Source organism: Candida albicans, chromosome 1 (genome assembly GCF_000182965.3).
Source record: "Candida albicans SC5314 chromosome 1, complete sequence".
Classification (NCBI taxonomy): domain Eukaryota; kingdom Fungi; phylum Ascomycota; class Pichiomycetes; order Serinales; family Debaryomycetaceae; genus Candida; species Candida albicans.
Genome location: NC_032089.1, coordinates 158,545 through 173,671, shown reverse-complemented (window position 1 = coordinate 173,671; position 15,127 = coordinate 158,545). Strand labels below are relative to the sequence as shown.

The following is a 15,127-nucleotide window of genomic DNA, read 5'->3' as shown; positions in this document are numbered from 1 at the left end:
TTCAGACACAATACCATTGCTGTCTTAACTTCTCATTTGTCCTTCAAAACAACCAATTGAAGTCAACTAAATTGATCAGTTGTTCAAGTAGTAATACAAGACTTACTTGTTATAAAGACGTAAAGATTTTCGGAGTTGAAAAGATTGCTTCGAGGTTACTCCACTTTTAAGCTTTTTTTTATGTGAAGTTGGTAGAATAATAATAACTGTTATACATTGGTGGGATAATTTGAATTAAGTAAATCCATGGAACGAGGTAAAAAATACCGAATTGGGTTATAAACCGGAATTGTAACAATGTACACATTTCTATGACAGACTTTGTGTAATATACAGCTTACGTCATTGACTTGAGTTTTGACAATCACCATTCAATGTCAAGATTTTTCTTCTAATTAATTAATTGTGGAATTATGAAATACCCGAATTAGTAAAATTCAGTGTGGTTCAATTGCAGTTTTGTTATTACCACCCTCATTTGCTGGTATTAGCGGATGACGATATTGAAACAATTTGAGTCCCGAATCTAAGAATACCCGAGGAACAAAAAATACTGTTGTTTTCCGGTAGAACTTGCGATAGCAACTTTACCAGTTAGTCGTTTCTTCTTGAACGGGTTCCCAGCAACCCAAATACCCTTTCATCAAAAGCAGCCCCCTTCCTTTGTTGTGAGAGCAATAGTCGTTCCAATGACCGACAGTTAAGAGCCCTGAATAGTTACTATTTTTTCATCTTTACTCCGCAGAATGTTTAAGATTGTAGTGTCTTCAACGGAAATGCAAAAAAGAGTTTAAATGCTCAACTGACAATAGAAAAGCAATCATCGTTCGTTCACCGTTACTGTCAGAGCAAACAGAAATTTCTATACGACTCTTAATAGCTTGATTGGTTGTCATAATTCTGACAAGCTAGACATCTATCGTTCAATGCTCATTTGCTATTGCTTTCGAATAACGAAAACGTTGGTTGATAGCAACTGAGTGACTTCCCCTCGCACTACTGCCCTTACTTTGGACGTTGTCTTGTTTTGTGTTTGTTTCCAAATCATTAATTTTATAAAGTGAATCGTAAAGTGTCATGAATGGGGAAAAATTGATAGTCGCGAATTATCATGTACTGATATTCTTTTGAGAATGGTCTAGCAATAAGTTTGGAACTTGATACGAAATGTTGTTGACTTCAAATATTAACCAATAATTATCAATACCCAATTATTTCTGGAAAACAGTATGGTAGTTTAAGTGACTCTTGTCGGTGTTTTTTTTTCATCGAATCTTTGATTTCCTATTCAACTAATTTTGCAACACCATCTATATGGTATTATTAATACCTGTATTAATTACAAATTCCAATCATATGTATTACATACTAAACATTAATTACTCTTCCTTTCTTCCTTTCCTCTCCTTTTGGTCTATTACAAATGCATATTTTCTACAATTTTCTTCAAATTGCTAACGTATCGATTCTGTATCGTGTGGCCTTTTCCTGCAGCAACGGTTAACACCAATTCATTCAATTCAGCACTTCCCAAAATATCAACGTGTTCAGCAGTTTTAGCTCCACCTCTTAAATCAAATCTATCGGGTTCATGTTTAATTTCAACAATGGTGACATTGACATTAGCAGGATTGTATCTTGATTTATCACCTTTTTGCCATTCATGACACATTGTATGGGTTAACAATGAAACTGTCCCATCCCCATCACCAAGAACAACACCATCAGGAGAATCAGCATCAATTACATAATCAAGTTTTGTTGACTTATCAGCAGGCATGTATTTATAAGCCCTTTCAGTAGGGTTACCAACACCATAAAAACAATAAACTTTCAAACTTGGAGCATTTGGTAATGCTGCCTCCAATGGATTAGACCATTTCAGTTGATCATGATTATTCTTTTCCAATTCTTCCTTTGTGTGAGCAACGCCAAACGAATAATTTTCACGCACTCTTTTGGAATACCAGTCTGGAGAATTTTCTAATAATTCTTCAATACTTTGGTCAATAGTTACTTCTCTAGAAGAGTCATTGGCAGTTTTGTATTGAATAAATGATCCAAATGATCTTTTCTTTTCACCAATATCTTCCTTTTCGGTATCAAATGCAACTATTTCATCATCAGGAGCATAAGTCAAATTCCCCCATATTTTGTCACCACCTTTAGGTATCATACTGGCAATACCACCAAATGATCTCAACATATCGACTCTTTCACGTCTACTGAAAAATTGCTCTAATCCATACACCGCTAAGGCATTTAATTGTACTGTATCTTTCATTTCACCTGAAATTAATGCTGGGATAGCCTTTGGTGTACCTAAAGAAGATCCACTAATATCAACAAATGCTTCAACGTAATCTTCGACCCAATTAGGTCCTCCGTTACCATAATATTCACCTTTGGCTTCAACCCATTTCAAAAAATAATAAATAATTTGTGAGCCCATTGAATGGCCCACTAATACTGATTTTTTACCTGTCAATTGTTTGACAATTTCAACTTGTGCTTTCAATTTAGAAAAATATCCATCTCTTTTCTCTAAATCAATATAAGTTAATCTCCAGTCATACGAGGCACTAATCATATTATTGGGTCCATAACCAATCACAGCTAAGTTTTGTAAAATTTTATTCCAAATCCAATACCCCGCCATGAAAAAATCAGCGGCTTCAAACCCTTGAGCTGCTCTAACTTTAATATTAGGAGGATCTAATCCAGTAGTGGTATCCAACATGATATGTCTAAGCCAACAAGTTTTATCTAAAACCATAGTTCTTAACATATAAAATGATCCCCATAATCTTTTCCGGAAATGACCAATTGAGGGACAATCCCCCGTAGTGGTGGTCCCCCAAGATTCTAACCCAGTAGAAATCACCCCAGGGACCATAACTACATTATGGTCAGCTGTGAAATTTTTCAGATTTTCAAGTCTTAATCCAACACTAAATGATTCAGCTGATCCATTGAATCCATCATCTTGAGTGTTAACCCCTTTATCTTGTAAAAATGATTGAATTCCATTAGGTAATAATCCTTTCAAATTTTTCAAATCTTTCCAATCATCGAAAATATCACTAAATTGATCAAGATTGACCAATTTATCAAGATCTTTAGTAAATGATTCAGAATTGGTGGTGAATAATGCTGCTAATATTAATCCAATCAATGCACCAAATATAAACATAACTCGTCTTGATTCTGACAATTTCTTTTTCTGATGATGCTTTAATTTTTTACTATGAGTCTTTTTTTGAAGTGAATCGGTTCTTGACATTGATGTTGATTCTTTGTCATCGTGGTCGTGTTCATGATGAGGGTGATGGTGGTGATGATGTTTTTGAGGTTCATCTTGTAAAATTGGTTTTGTGATTTTGTCTTCAGTGTCAAATGAAGTTGTTTCTACCGGATCTTTCAATTCATTCTTATCGGCAACTTTCGATGAAGATGTTTTTTTTGCATTTTGGTCCTTATTAATAGTGGATTTTCTATTTTTCAAACCTGACATGTTTGAAGTTTAAATTGAAAAAATGTATGAAAACTAATATGATAAAGGGGGGTATCTATGAATGTTGAAATAGCAATGGCAATAAATTAAGTAATTCTATTCAAAAATAAAAAGAAGGTTTTCAAAAAAAAAATTAGAAGATTTAAGATAAAGTTTGTCTTGATTGTGTTGTTATTGTTGTTATTATTGTTGCTGTTGGGTACAAAAGAAAAGAAGAACAAAAAGCAATGGAAAAAAATAAATAAAGAGAAATTTTTTTTTGAAACTTTAAAATCCTTTGCAAAAAGAAGGAAATGATAAATTTTTAAACAGAATCCCTGAAAACCAAATAGGTTTACTAAATTTCTGTAGGTACCAATTATTTCCATACGACAAGCATAGATTTACGTATTTAATTAAGCAATTCAACTATTGCCGAATTTGAAAAGTTGGCCCCATTTACTTTTTGTATTCCTTATATCACGCAATATATCTTCAGATATTTTAAGCTCAAACAAGATAGAATAAGAAAAGACTTGTATTATTACCAAATATTTATAATATTACCAACTACAATTGTATACCATAAAATACAAAAAAAGAAAAGAAACAAAAAAGGTGGTGTGAAAAGGCTATGCTCTAAATCATAAGGCATCCATCGTATAATCGTATTCAATACCTGGAGTGACACTAGCAATAAATTTCAAAAATATAATCAAATAATGATCAACCCTGATACCTTCTTCTTCTTCTTCTTTATCATCATTATTTATTTGTGAATGTTCATCCTGTGTTTTTTTCTCATTTACTGATAACTTACTCAAATCATCACTTAGACTCTCATCCTTTTGTTGCAAATTTTTCTTATTCAATTTTGAATGTTTCATAAGGACTTTCATAACTGAAGAATGTTTACAAGGATGTATTGATACTGAAGTTGTATTATGAGCAACCGGTAAATTCTCAATGGTGGCGGTTTTATCTTTATAATCAGAATTTATATCTTCAAACATTTGTTGTGGTAATAATGGAATACCATTAGAATCAAACCCTACTAAATATAATTTAGGAACTCGATAAGAAGTTGAATAAGTGATATATAAATCAAATCTTCGTAATTTATTATTTTTGGAATCATTGATTATATCCAAATCATCAAATTCATCATCATCTAATTCATGGTCTCCAATTTGATCATGTTCTTGTTCTTCAGCATTTTCATCAATAAAATCATCAATGTCATTAATTTCTTCACCTTTATTAATTTGCGAGTCATGTGTATCATCAATCACTTTATGAATTTTTTTTGATTTCACCCACCCTTCTTCGTCCTCCTCTTCCTCTTCCTCATCGTCTTCTTCTGGGTTTGCACCTTTTTTATCTTCACCAGTAAGATAATTAGATGCTCTTTGATAACTAGGAACATGTCTCGTTACAAGATATTGTTTATCTGGTGGTAAAAATGATTTTTGTAAATTTTTAGGACAATCATTACCCCATTGCCACGTTGGGAATTTATAAACTAAATAATCACCAGCTTTAACAAATTCTTCAGGACTAATTTCTCCCGTAGTAACAAAATTGGAATTATGATTGATAGGAGTAAGATATTCTCGTAATGATGATAATTTAGATCTTAATGACATATTGTATTAATGTTTGATTTGTATTGTTAATTGACTAATAGTAGATAATATGAGTACTCAGTATAATTAAATTGAAATAATAACAAGGTCTATCAATGTTTGTTGTGGATATGTATATATATATGTATAATTTTTGATATTTTGCTTATCAGTATTACTAATAAATGATAATCCAGTTGGGAAGGGAGAAAACAAAAAAAGACGTAACAAAGTGAGATTTCTTACTCTCGCCTCCCTCGGCTCAATTCCTATTCATCAACTAGGAGTAGTGTATCTATTTCAATCCACGTGACTCATCCAAGTTGAACAGAGTTGATATTGATGGGAATACGTTGGTAACAGTTTTTGATTAATAAAGAGAGTTTAATTTTGGTGTTTTTAATAGCTATTTCTTGTTAATTAAGATGTTGTAACTGAGATGTGAGCCAAAGAAAGATTCATTAGAGTGGAATGGTGTTGGTTAAGATTTTGGGTGTAAATATTTCCCTAAATTTTATAAAAATATAACATTCAAAAGGAAAGAATAATGGAAATTTCAAAACAAGACCTGAACGTCTTCAAAAGCTTTTCAGATCTTTAAATAATTTCACACGATGTAATACTTTAGAATTGTATAATTTACTGTATATATAGAATCTTTTTTCTTAAAGCTCTACTGACGAAATACTTAACCTTTACAATCAAATATCTTTATATACTAGATTAATTTCTATTGAATAACACTAAGTACTGTTGCACTTGTTCCGTATTCTCTAGTTTTTTTAAGAAATACAAAAAAAACCAGCAAGCTTTCATATTTCTTTAATCTATAAGCAGTTAAAGCAATTTCTACTGTAGATGGTGATTTATGCATATTACCAATTATTGTCATTACAACATCTCTATCTTTAACAGGATAATTACTTCTCCTTGCTAATGATGTAACCTCCGTCACTTTACGTTGGAATCGTGAAAAATTCATACGAGGAGAATAAGTGAGTTTATTCAATTCATTTCTTGCGAGGTATTCTGGAACCACATATCCTGTTGTAATCATTAAATTATAAAGATTTACTTGTCCTGATTTATCATCTTGGAATTGGTAATAAAAATCAGGAGCAGTCAAGGATAACACATCAAAGACAAGGGTATTAATTCTTTCGGGCCACGATTCTTGTGGGGATTCATTTGGATCTTGAGGAAGACGAATGAATTTAGCAACCTCGTCAAAATCTCTCCCTTTAAAAAATGAACGAAGGCCATGAAAATATGACAAATGCTTCTTTTGGTAGTTTTTGATTGTTAAATTTGGAACGTAATCACATACATCTCTTATGATGTATCTTTGTTCGTCTTCAATAGTTCTTATAATGACATCTAATAATGGCTTCCAGAGCTCTTTCACATCTAAATCAGGAGGAGTTGTTGTCGTTGTTGTCGTTGCTATCGTTGTCGTTGGCGTTGTTGGCGTTGACATGTTTGAGGATTTGGTAAAATGAAAGTAAAATTGAAGATATCTTTGCTATTTTTGACACCGAGCAATTATTTATTACTTTATAAAATCATTTCGTTCACCAAATTTGTAAGAAAGGGATATTCTTCGTCAAGCTGATAACCCCTAAATTTGTGCAGTTATACACGATTACATGGCTTATACATCTCAAGAGGAAACTATAACCAAGTCAATCCTGAATATAAAATCTTTGTAGAATAAGAAAAAAAAAGTATCAAATGTAATCGGCAGAGCTATATTTCAATTGTAGAATGGAATCAAGAAAGATTTGTTTGTCCTAAAGATGATTAGTCGTATTTTGAAAGCTTTCACAAATTCTGCAATTGAGTTGAATCCTTAAATCTATTCATGAGCAAATATCTACCACATATTCAAATAGTCTAAAAAAGGAATACAATAAGCCAAGTTGAATTTAAATAGCTCAGCACTCGGTAAATAACTTCATCCATTTCTCATAGTTGTTCACTAAATTCTATATTACACGATTTAGTTTATTTTTGCTTTGTCTTTCTAATATGTACAGAAAATTTAATAGCAACAGTCTCTCTTTTTATGAATAATCTTCTCATATTGAATAATAGTAAGTGCTAAAAATAATATTGCGATATTCAAGTTCTTGGTTTTGGTTTTGGTTTTTGGTTGTTGTTGATATTTACGTATTCTTCTCTCTTTCTATTGTGTATGGTTTCCTAATTTGGTATTGGATCGCCACACAAAGACGAAAAAAAAAACATTCATCAACATCATCGTCTATTGCAATTGTGTAATTATATTTCCTTCCTTCTTCTTTTTTATTTTTCAATTTAGTAATCGATTTAATCTTTCGTTGAAATTATATTGTTGACTTTTTTTCTTATTATTCGTGTTTCCTAAAATAGAATGATGACATGGGTTACTTGAGTTACTGTGTGTTAGAATTAAGCGTGTAAAAGAATAGACTGGAATGATATGTTCTGATGAGAAGTTGGTGATATTAGTTATCAAATTAATCAAAAGATAAGTTGATTTGGAATAATAAATTTCAAGAAAGTTTGCATAAATATCCTTGATTCTTCTTTCATGGAAAATAATAACAATCAAAAAAAAAAGAGAAAAACTGAACAAAGTCAGAAATTTTCAAGAAATACGAAACACAAAGAAAAACCCTTGAACAATAACAACAGCAACAGCAAAAGTTTGAGACACATTTCAGCTAATTTTCATTTTAGCAAAAAACAAAACAATTAGAAATAAGAAAGAAACGTAGACTATAAACAAGAACAACAATATTGACAAACTCAAGTGCAATTCTTTTGGGTTTAGAGTATCAACTATCATGTAAGAACTACTACAACTTCATGAATGTTTCAAAATCTCATTGTCTAATGTTAAATCTTCTTTTTAAGATAATTTGTAAACAATTTCATAATGCTCTTATCAAGATCAACAATTTCTAAAGATTATCAACCAGGTAATATATTGGTACATGTCTGTCCAAGTAGGAAACAACTCCAGCCAACACCATAATGGTTATGGTTGTTACATTTCTAATTGAATTGCAAAGCGTATTGTAACTCTAGTCTACTTTCTTTCTCTAAACACGCATCTGTGACAGAAAAAAACATCAAATAACTCGTATAATGATTTAATTGGTCTTTTTTTAGAATTTTGTTTCATGAAATTCAATGATGCTACTGGGTTTAGCTTGTTATATTTTTAGCCTACGTACTATGTATGTGAGAGTAATTGTTTGTATTTTTACATTGAAGTTTTTTTTTTCGCGTCTTTACAGTTTCCTAATTAGGACACGTTACGTAAGCTCAACATTTTGGCTGCAATTTTATGGGCGTGTAATTATTTACAATTTGTAAACAATTCAAAATTTTTTTTTTTTCGATTTGGGACCAAAAATTCATCTTCACTTTCTCGCCTCACGCTACCTGATCATTCATAAATGTGTCAGTTAAAATACCGCGATCTTCAACCTCGTTCCCTAAATCTTTTTTGTCCTCCTCCACCAACTTCATTCTCTTCCTCCACCGCCTCATTTCAAAAATTTGCCACAATTTTTTCTACTCTAATTATAGTAACAGCCAGCAAATATTTTATTTCATTATATATAAGTACTAGCACTTCAATCTCAGATATTATATTTTTGGGCATGGTTTGTATGATTCGCCTGCGTAGCTTTTTTTTGGGGGGTCACGTAAATAATTTTTTTTTCGGATCGGCCAAGATTTATGTGCAATTTTAGTTTTTTTTTTCAATTTTGCGGCATAAGAATTAAATCTCATAAATTCTACAAATAGACAAATAATAAACAATAATAGCTCTTCTTCAATATTGGGTTATCCAGTAAAAAACTACTAGTGTTTGCTTGAACACAGTATACTGTGAAAAAGGCCATAGCTTAATATGGGAATCAAATCAATATCAGTTTTCAAAATATAAAGAAAAAGAGAAAGAAAACGAGGGACTTCTGATTCAATTCGCCAATCAAATGGGTCGATCACTTGTCTTTTTTTTTCTTGATGAATAAATGGAAACTGTACTAGCCCCCCATAAACCATACCACTAGTTTAGTCTACTGTTAGAAAAAAATAAGCTAAATAAAATAGATTGATAGAATGTTGCTAACTTAGCTCAGCCACCCACTTCCCCCTTCTTTTTGCCAATGAAACGTATTCAATTAGACGAGTAATATTAATAGTTCATTGGTTAATATAATGAAACAACTCTTTTCAAACCTTTGTTACAATTTAGACACGAAATTTAGAAATCTATATTAATGTAGTTATTCTACATTTCTATTGTTGGGGAGGCCAAGCAATAGTAATAGTAGTTAATACAGTTAAGGGTTTGAAAAAGGGTGTTCTTGTAGTGGTAGTTGTTGTAGATTAACTAACAACGAAAAGTGTATTAGGTTTTGTGTTGTTATTGTGTAAAAGACAATCACATTTTGTAAAAGCGTGTTTTTGAGGTTGGTGATGATAATTTTGCGGAGCGAACGAGCGACCGCGACGCAAAAAAAACATCACACGCCGAAGTAAACAAAGTAATAATAACTCTCGCGCGAGAATGAGAACGAGAGAGAGAGAGAAAGATATAAGCGCGTGCTTTGCAATGGTTAGAAGAATAATACGAACATAAAGGATGGAAAATTAATCAAGTCAGAAAAGGAAAGAAGAAAAAGGAGGTAAACAAATGTAAGGTCTTTTTAGATTGATAGATAGTTTTTTTAATATAGTTAATACATTAATTAGCTGAAACCTTGTTTCCAAAAACTATACTAATCAAAATATTTACTGTTAAACCAAGTGTAGTAATTAAATTATAGTTGATTGATTTGAGTACATTTAGTTTGACAAGAACTGTCTCTGTCTAGAAAAGACTCAAACGATTACAAAATAATATTGACGTGTGAGGTGGATATGTGAATAAATTAGTGTAATCAAGAAACAAGAAATTTAAAACACATCTACCTAACAATCAACTAAATGATACGTTAGACATATTCAATTGTAAGAACTCTCTACGTTGCCAGTACTTTCTACTTGACACCCTTTCAGGTTCAAAGTGAATTGAATGCGATCCTTAAGGGTTGCATAACATTCCTTCTTTGACTGGGTATTTTCTTGGAAGTGGTGGTGGTGACAATTGCTGTCAAATTGAAAATGATCTAAATGGTTGTGAGAGTAATTCAATAATTTATTGGCAAGAAGTAAGATATTCTGGTGGAAATGTATTATGTGTGTCTACGTGTGTGTGTGCATAAAGTTGATTTATTATTTGTTTTGAACAATGCCTAAAGCGGTAATTGGTATTGACACCCTCTTGAAAAAAGATTGTGCCTCAAAAATAAAACTACACACACTACTATTACTACTATTCTTACTACTACTAAGTAAATAAAGAGAAAAGGTGGAACAAAAACACCAAAAAAAAAAAACAAAATTCAAAAACACCAAAAACACCAAATTTGAAAACAACAAGAACGAAAAATTTTTGACTAATTTCTTTCCTTGATTCTTCTTTCTTCATTCTTCATTCTTCTTGTGTGGTATAATTACTAGTCTGTTTGTTTGTTATTATTATTATAATAATACTTACAAAGTACCCGAATTAAAAAAAAGAACAGTCCTGTTATTTTTCAATTGAATTTTTTATTTTCATTCTATTCTATTTCCTCCTTTCTTCATTCACCAACTTTGACTGTTGTTTCTTCTTCTACATCTTCTTCTTCTAACGTTTCCACCACACCCACCACACCACTTCAATTAATACACATTTACACGTCAATTGAAGTGTAGAGAAGAATATTACACATTTACCACCAAAAAGTAATTACCCGTCACGTCCTTATTTTTTAGTCATTACTCAAAAAAAAACATGTCATTAACAACTAATAGAATTGCATTATCAACAATCAAGGATAGTCATTTGAATTCATCTCCTTCAAATACTCCTTCCAAAGACAAGAAACTCCCAACATTATACAATTCAAACAAACCTAAATCAAAATTGTTTAGTCCTTCACATCTGAGGATTAGACAACCTGATTTAATAACAAAATCCTTTTCAATTGCTCATTCAGCAACTAGCTTGAATAAAAAGTTTTCTCCATTACGTGCTGTCAGTTTTTCTGATTATAGATCGACCTTATCAAATAAACCACTGTCGTCATCGTCGTCGTCGTCATCTCCTTCAAATTTGAAACTTCAATCCACCGATGACGCGTTTAAAAATGATACAATTGGTTTGGCTGCTACAAAATTGAAATTAAAATTGCAATTGGCCCTTTATAAAGTTCAACAGAACAAACAAACCCGCCTCAAAACCACAAAGTACTACAACAACAATAACAACAACAACATTAATAGTTACAACCATAAAATCCATAAAACCAATGGTCATAAATCAATGGCAATTAAACTTAACTCAATATTGGGATCACTTGAAAGTCCTCCAACTTCAAATAGATCTTCACCGGTTTCTGCTTATGAATCACCAAACCCCACCAATAACAATCACATGGTCAAATCTTCAACCGCGTCATTACCCACACCACCAGAACAAGTACGCACTAGCAATTACTACTCCCATTCTATCAATGTCAATTTAAATGCTACACCAAGATTCAACAAAACTAAATTGTTGAAAAATATTACTAAACCAACTAATAGTGCTACATCAACTTTAAATAAAGTTGCCAGTTCACGTACTAAAAATACCAAAATTAATAAACCCTCCAAACTTAAATTGTTTCAAATTAAGAAAGATTCAATTTATTATTGTTCAAATCAAAAGAAATTACCTTTAAGTCAAAACAATACCACCCATGTCACTAACCAATCAAAATATACTAATAATTTAGATATCACTGCTACTAATGGTACTACTCATTCATTTAATAATATGAGTACTCCTTCCTCTCAAGGTACTGTAACTGGTGGTGCTGGTAATGGCCAAAGTATGTCATTTTTTACATTCTATCCAACCAGTCAAGAACAAGAATCATCACAAAACAGTACTACTAATGTTGGAACCACTAGATTACCATCAATAACTGTTGATCGTACAACTAACGAAGTTCCAAGTAACAGAAACACCAACCACGCACAAAATTCATTTTATTCAAGTCTTGACGCTACCAATACTGCATTACCATCAATCAACAAAATATTGAAAACCCCAATTAGAAGAGCAAATAATGCATCGAAACAATTTCTGTTTCAAAGATCATTTAATAATGCTGCTCCATTAGTTACCAATAACAATAACAACAACAATAACAACAATAGTAATACTTATGGTAATGATGAAACAACTATTGATGAAGATAATGACATAACAATTATTCAAAACACTACAATTAGTAACACAACTATAGATCAAAATGCCACCATTGATGAAGAAAAGACTGAGTATGATGTCGAACAAGAAGAAATCACTCAAGAAATCAAAAACAGTAACGAAGAAGATGATAATGAAGACATTAATAGTCCTTCAAAACAACAGGATATTCTTACTTCATCCCCATTAAGTAATCAACAATTTACCACACCTAATAAATTTAGTGTTGCTAAATCATTATTACAATTGGGTGGTCATAGAATGTGATCTACCTAGAGTTGGTGCTTTGAATTGATTGATATCTTATGAAATACATTTTCCTTCTTATTCTATTCTTCTATTTGTTTTTATTTTTTAATGATTTTATTTGTCTTGTCTTGTCCTGTTTCTGTTTTTGTTTTTGTTTTGCTGTTTGATTCATTTTGAAAACTAGTTCTGTATTATAGATATATATCAAAAAAAAAGTTGATTACTAACCTTAACGTTATTCCATCCAATTCATACCCTGTTTACCTTTCATATACATAGACGTATAGATGCTATGGTTAAACATAATTATAAATATACATTTTATAAAACAACTTATTCTTTTTCTCTATATTGTTTTTTGTTAACTGGTGGTGGTTTTTTTCTTTTTGGCAACACATCAAAACCACCACAACCAATCTCTTTTTTGGGCTTTTATTACACAACAATTGAATTACTCATACTAGGTAATATTGAATGAGCATCAATATTTAAATTCCCATCTTCTATGATTGCTTCTTCAATACAATCATCAATGATTTTTTGCCAATTACTAGAAATGACAAAAAAAGTTTGTGTAAATGAAACGAAAATCAAGGCAATAATCATTCCAAACCATAAACCTAATAATCCAAATTGGAAAATAAATGCCAAAGTATAAGCAAATGGTAATGCAATTAAATAATAACCAATTAAATTAACAATTCCTCCAATCATTTGTCGTCCTTGGCCACGTAATACACCTGCCGTGGCACATGATAAACAATCATTAATTTGATAAATTGATCCCACAATTAATACTTTAGCAGACAATTCAATAACAGCATTATCTTCAGTATATAATGATGCTAAACTATGACGGAAAGTTAACATGAACCCACAATTGAACAAACCAATAAATGTAGCAGCGTATAATACTGCATAAGTGGATTTTTTGGCTGCTGTTTCTGAAGCAGCACCAATGTACCAGGCAATTCTGGTTCCAGCAGCTATTGACAAGGCAAAGGGGATTTGATAAAATATGACACAAGTGGTACTTATAATTGATTGAGCAGCTAATACTTCGGTACCAAATTTAGCAGCTTGGAAAGTTATGATTTCAAATGCTAACCATTCTGCTTCTACCATAAGTACTCCAGGAACAGAAAGTTTAATCATTTTATTCCAATGTTTGAAAAAAATCTTATGATAAAGTTTGCGATATTCACGTTGAGGCCAACATTGATAACCATCAATACAAAAAATGTAGCCATATAACATGAAACACATGATCCAATTAGTAATTACTACTGATATAGGAGCACCAATAAAACCTAATCCAATTGATTTATTCCATACTAATAAATAATTAAGAAATGCATTCAATGGAGCACATATAATCAATACTAAAGTTGATGCATGGAAAATTCCTTGAGTTTGTAAAAAATGTTTAGCATTTTCAAATAATATAAACCCAGGTAATCCTATCGTCAATATTCGAAGATATTTTCCAGCCAATTGACACATGGCAATGGAATCTTGACCAATAATTGTGACTAACAATGGTTCAGCTCCGAAAACCCAAAATATCGCCATGGGGATATAAAGTAATAATAATAAATAATTGCACCTTATGAAATGAACTCCAACGGAATTATAATCTTTTCTTCCAAAAGCTTGAGCACATAAAGTATCCAAACAAGTAGAAACACCTTGAATTATAGCATATCCACTAATATTAGCTGTCATGGAACTCAAACTAACTGCAGCTAATTCGGTTGAACCTAATCTCCCAACAGAAAATACTGATGCTACTGTTAATGAATATTGTAATAGAAAAGTGACAATTAAAGGTAATGAATATTTGATAATGACTTTAATTTCATTGAGAATCGTTGTTTTCGGTTCAGGATCAATTTCTTGTTGATGAATTTCAATAATATCATTAATAGAATAAGATTTTCCTGAAATTAATGAACTTCGAGAAATTGATCGAGCTAAACGTGGCGACGCGACACCACTGGTACCACCACCAGTGACAACACCAACACCACCAGAGGTCACACCAGTTGCAGCAGTTGTAACTGGTAAAGCAAATGATTTTGGAATTTTATCATGACCAACTGAAGCTATTGATTGTCTTCGTTGTTGAACGTATGATACAATTTCATTTTCATCGATTTCGGAACATTTACTTGATCTTCGAGATCGATGAGATGTAAATGGGAGTAATGGAGTTATTTCATTTTCATCAGACATGATGGCTAATCACCAAAGATAAAGGATAAGAATTTTGATAAGAGAAGATGTTTGTGAAAGAAAGAAGAAAAGAGAGGAAGGAAATTTTTTTTGATCAAGATAGATTTAATTGGGAGAATTTATATAAATTTGGTATTATTTTATGGTTATTGAAGTGGGGCAAAGACAAAACAGAGAAGA

General features: G+C 31.6%; 5 protein-coding genes across 5 annotated transcripts; 1 reads left to right on the top strand and 4 right to left on the bottom strand. All coding sequences in view use genetic code 12, as the record gives it.

Moving 5' to 3' along the window:
* Positions 1-1,417: 1,417 nt before the first annotated feature.
* On the bottom strand, positions 1,418-3,514 carry LRO1 (phospholipid:diacylglycerol acyltransferase; the record flags this gene model as incomplete). Its single annotated transcript, XM_713887.2, has 1 exon — positions 1,418-3,514. One exon carries the CDS (start codon positions 3,512-3,514, stop codon positions 1,418-1,420), a length of 2,097 nt encoding a protein of 698 aa, XP_718980.2.
* A 623-nt stretch (positions 3,515-4,137) lies between these two features.
* Positions 4,138-5,139, bottom strand: CAALFM_C100860WA (uncharacterized protein; the record flags this gene model as incomplete). The annotated part of the gene is made up of 1 exon (XM_713889.1): positions 4,138-5,139. One exon carries the CDS (start codon positions 5,137-5,139, stop codon positions 4,138-4,140), a length of 1,002 nt encoding a protein of 333 aa, XP_718982.1.
* A 709-nt stretch (positions 5,140-5,848) lies between these two features.
* IHD2 (Ihd2p) lies at positions 5,849-6,595 on the bottom strand (the record flags this gene model as incomplete). Its single annotated transcript, XM_713890.2, has 1 exon — positions 5,849-6,595. The coding sequence occupies one exon, from the start codon at positions 6,593-6,595 to the stop codon at positions 5,849-5,851; it is 747 nt and encodes a 248-aa protein (XP_718983.1).
* Positions 6,596-10,999: 4,404 nt separating this feature from the next.
* NRM1 (Nrm1p) lies at positions 11,000-12,730 on the top strand (the record flags this gene model as incomplete). The annotated part of the gene is made up of 1 exon (XM_713891.2): positions 11,000-12,730. The coding sequence occupies one exon, from the start codon at positions 11,000-11,002 to the stop codon at positions 12,728-12,730; it is 1,731 nt and encodes a 576-aa protein (XP_718984.2).
* A 417-nt stretch (positions 12,731-13,147) lies between these two features.
* CAALFM_C100830WA (uncharacterized protein) lies at positions 13,148-14,947 on the bottom strand (the record flags this gene model as incomplete). Its single annotated transcript, XM_713892.2, has 1 exon — positions 13,148-14,947. One exon carries the CDS (start codon positions 14,945-14,947, stop codon positions 13,148-13,150), a length of 1,800 nt encoding a protein of 599 aa, XP_718985.2.
* Positions 14,948-15,127: the final 180 nt, after the last annotated feature.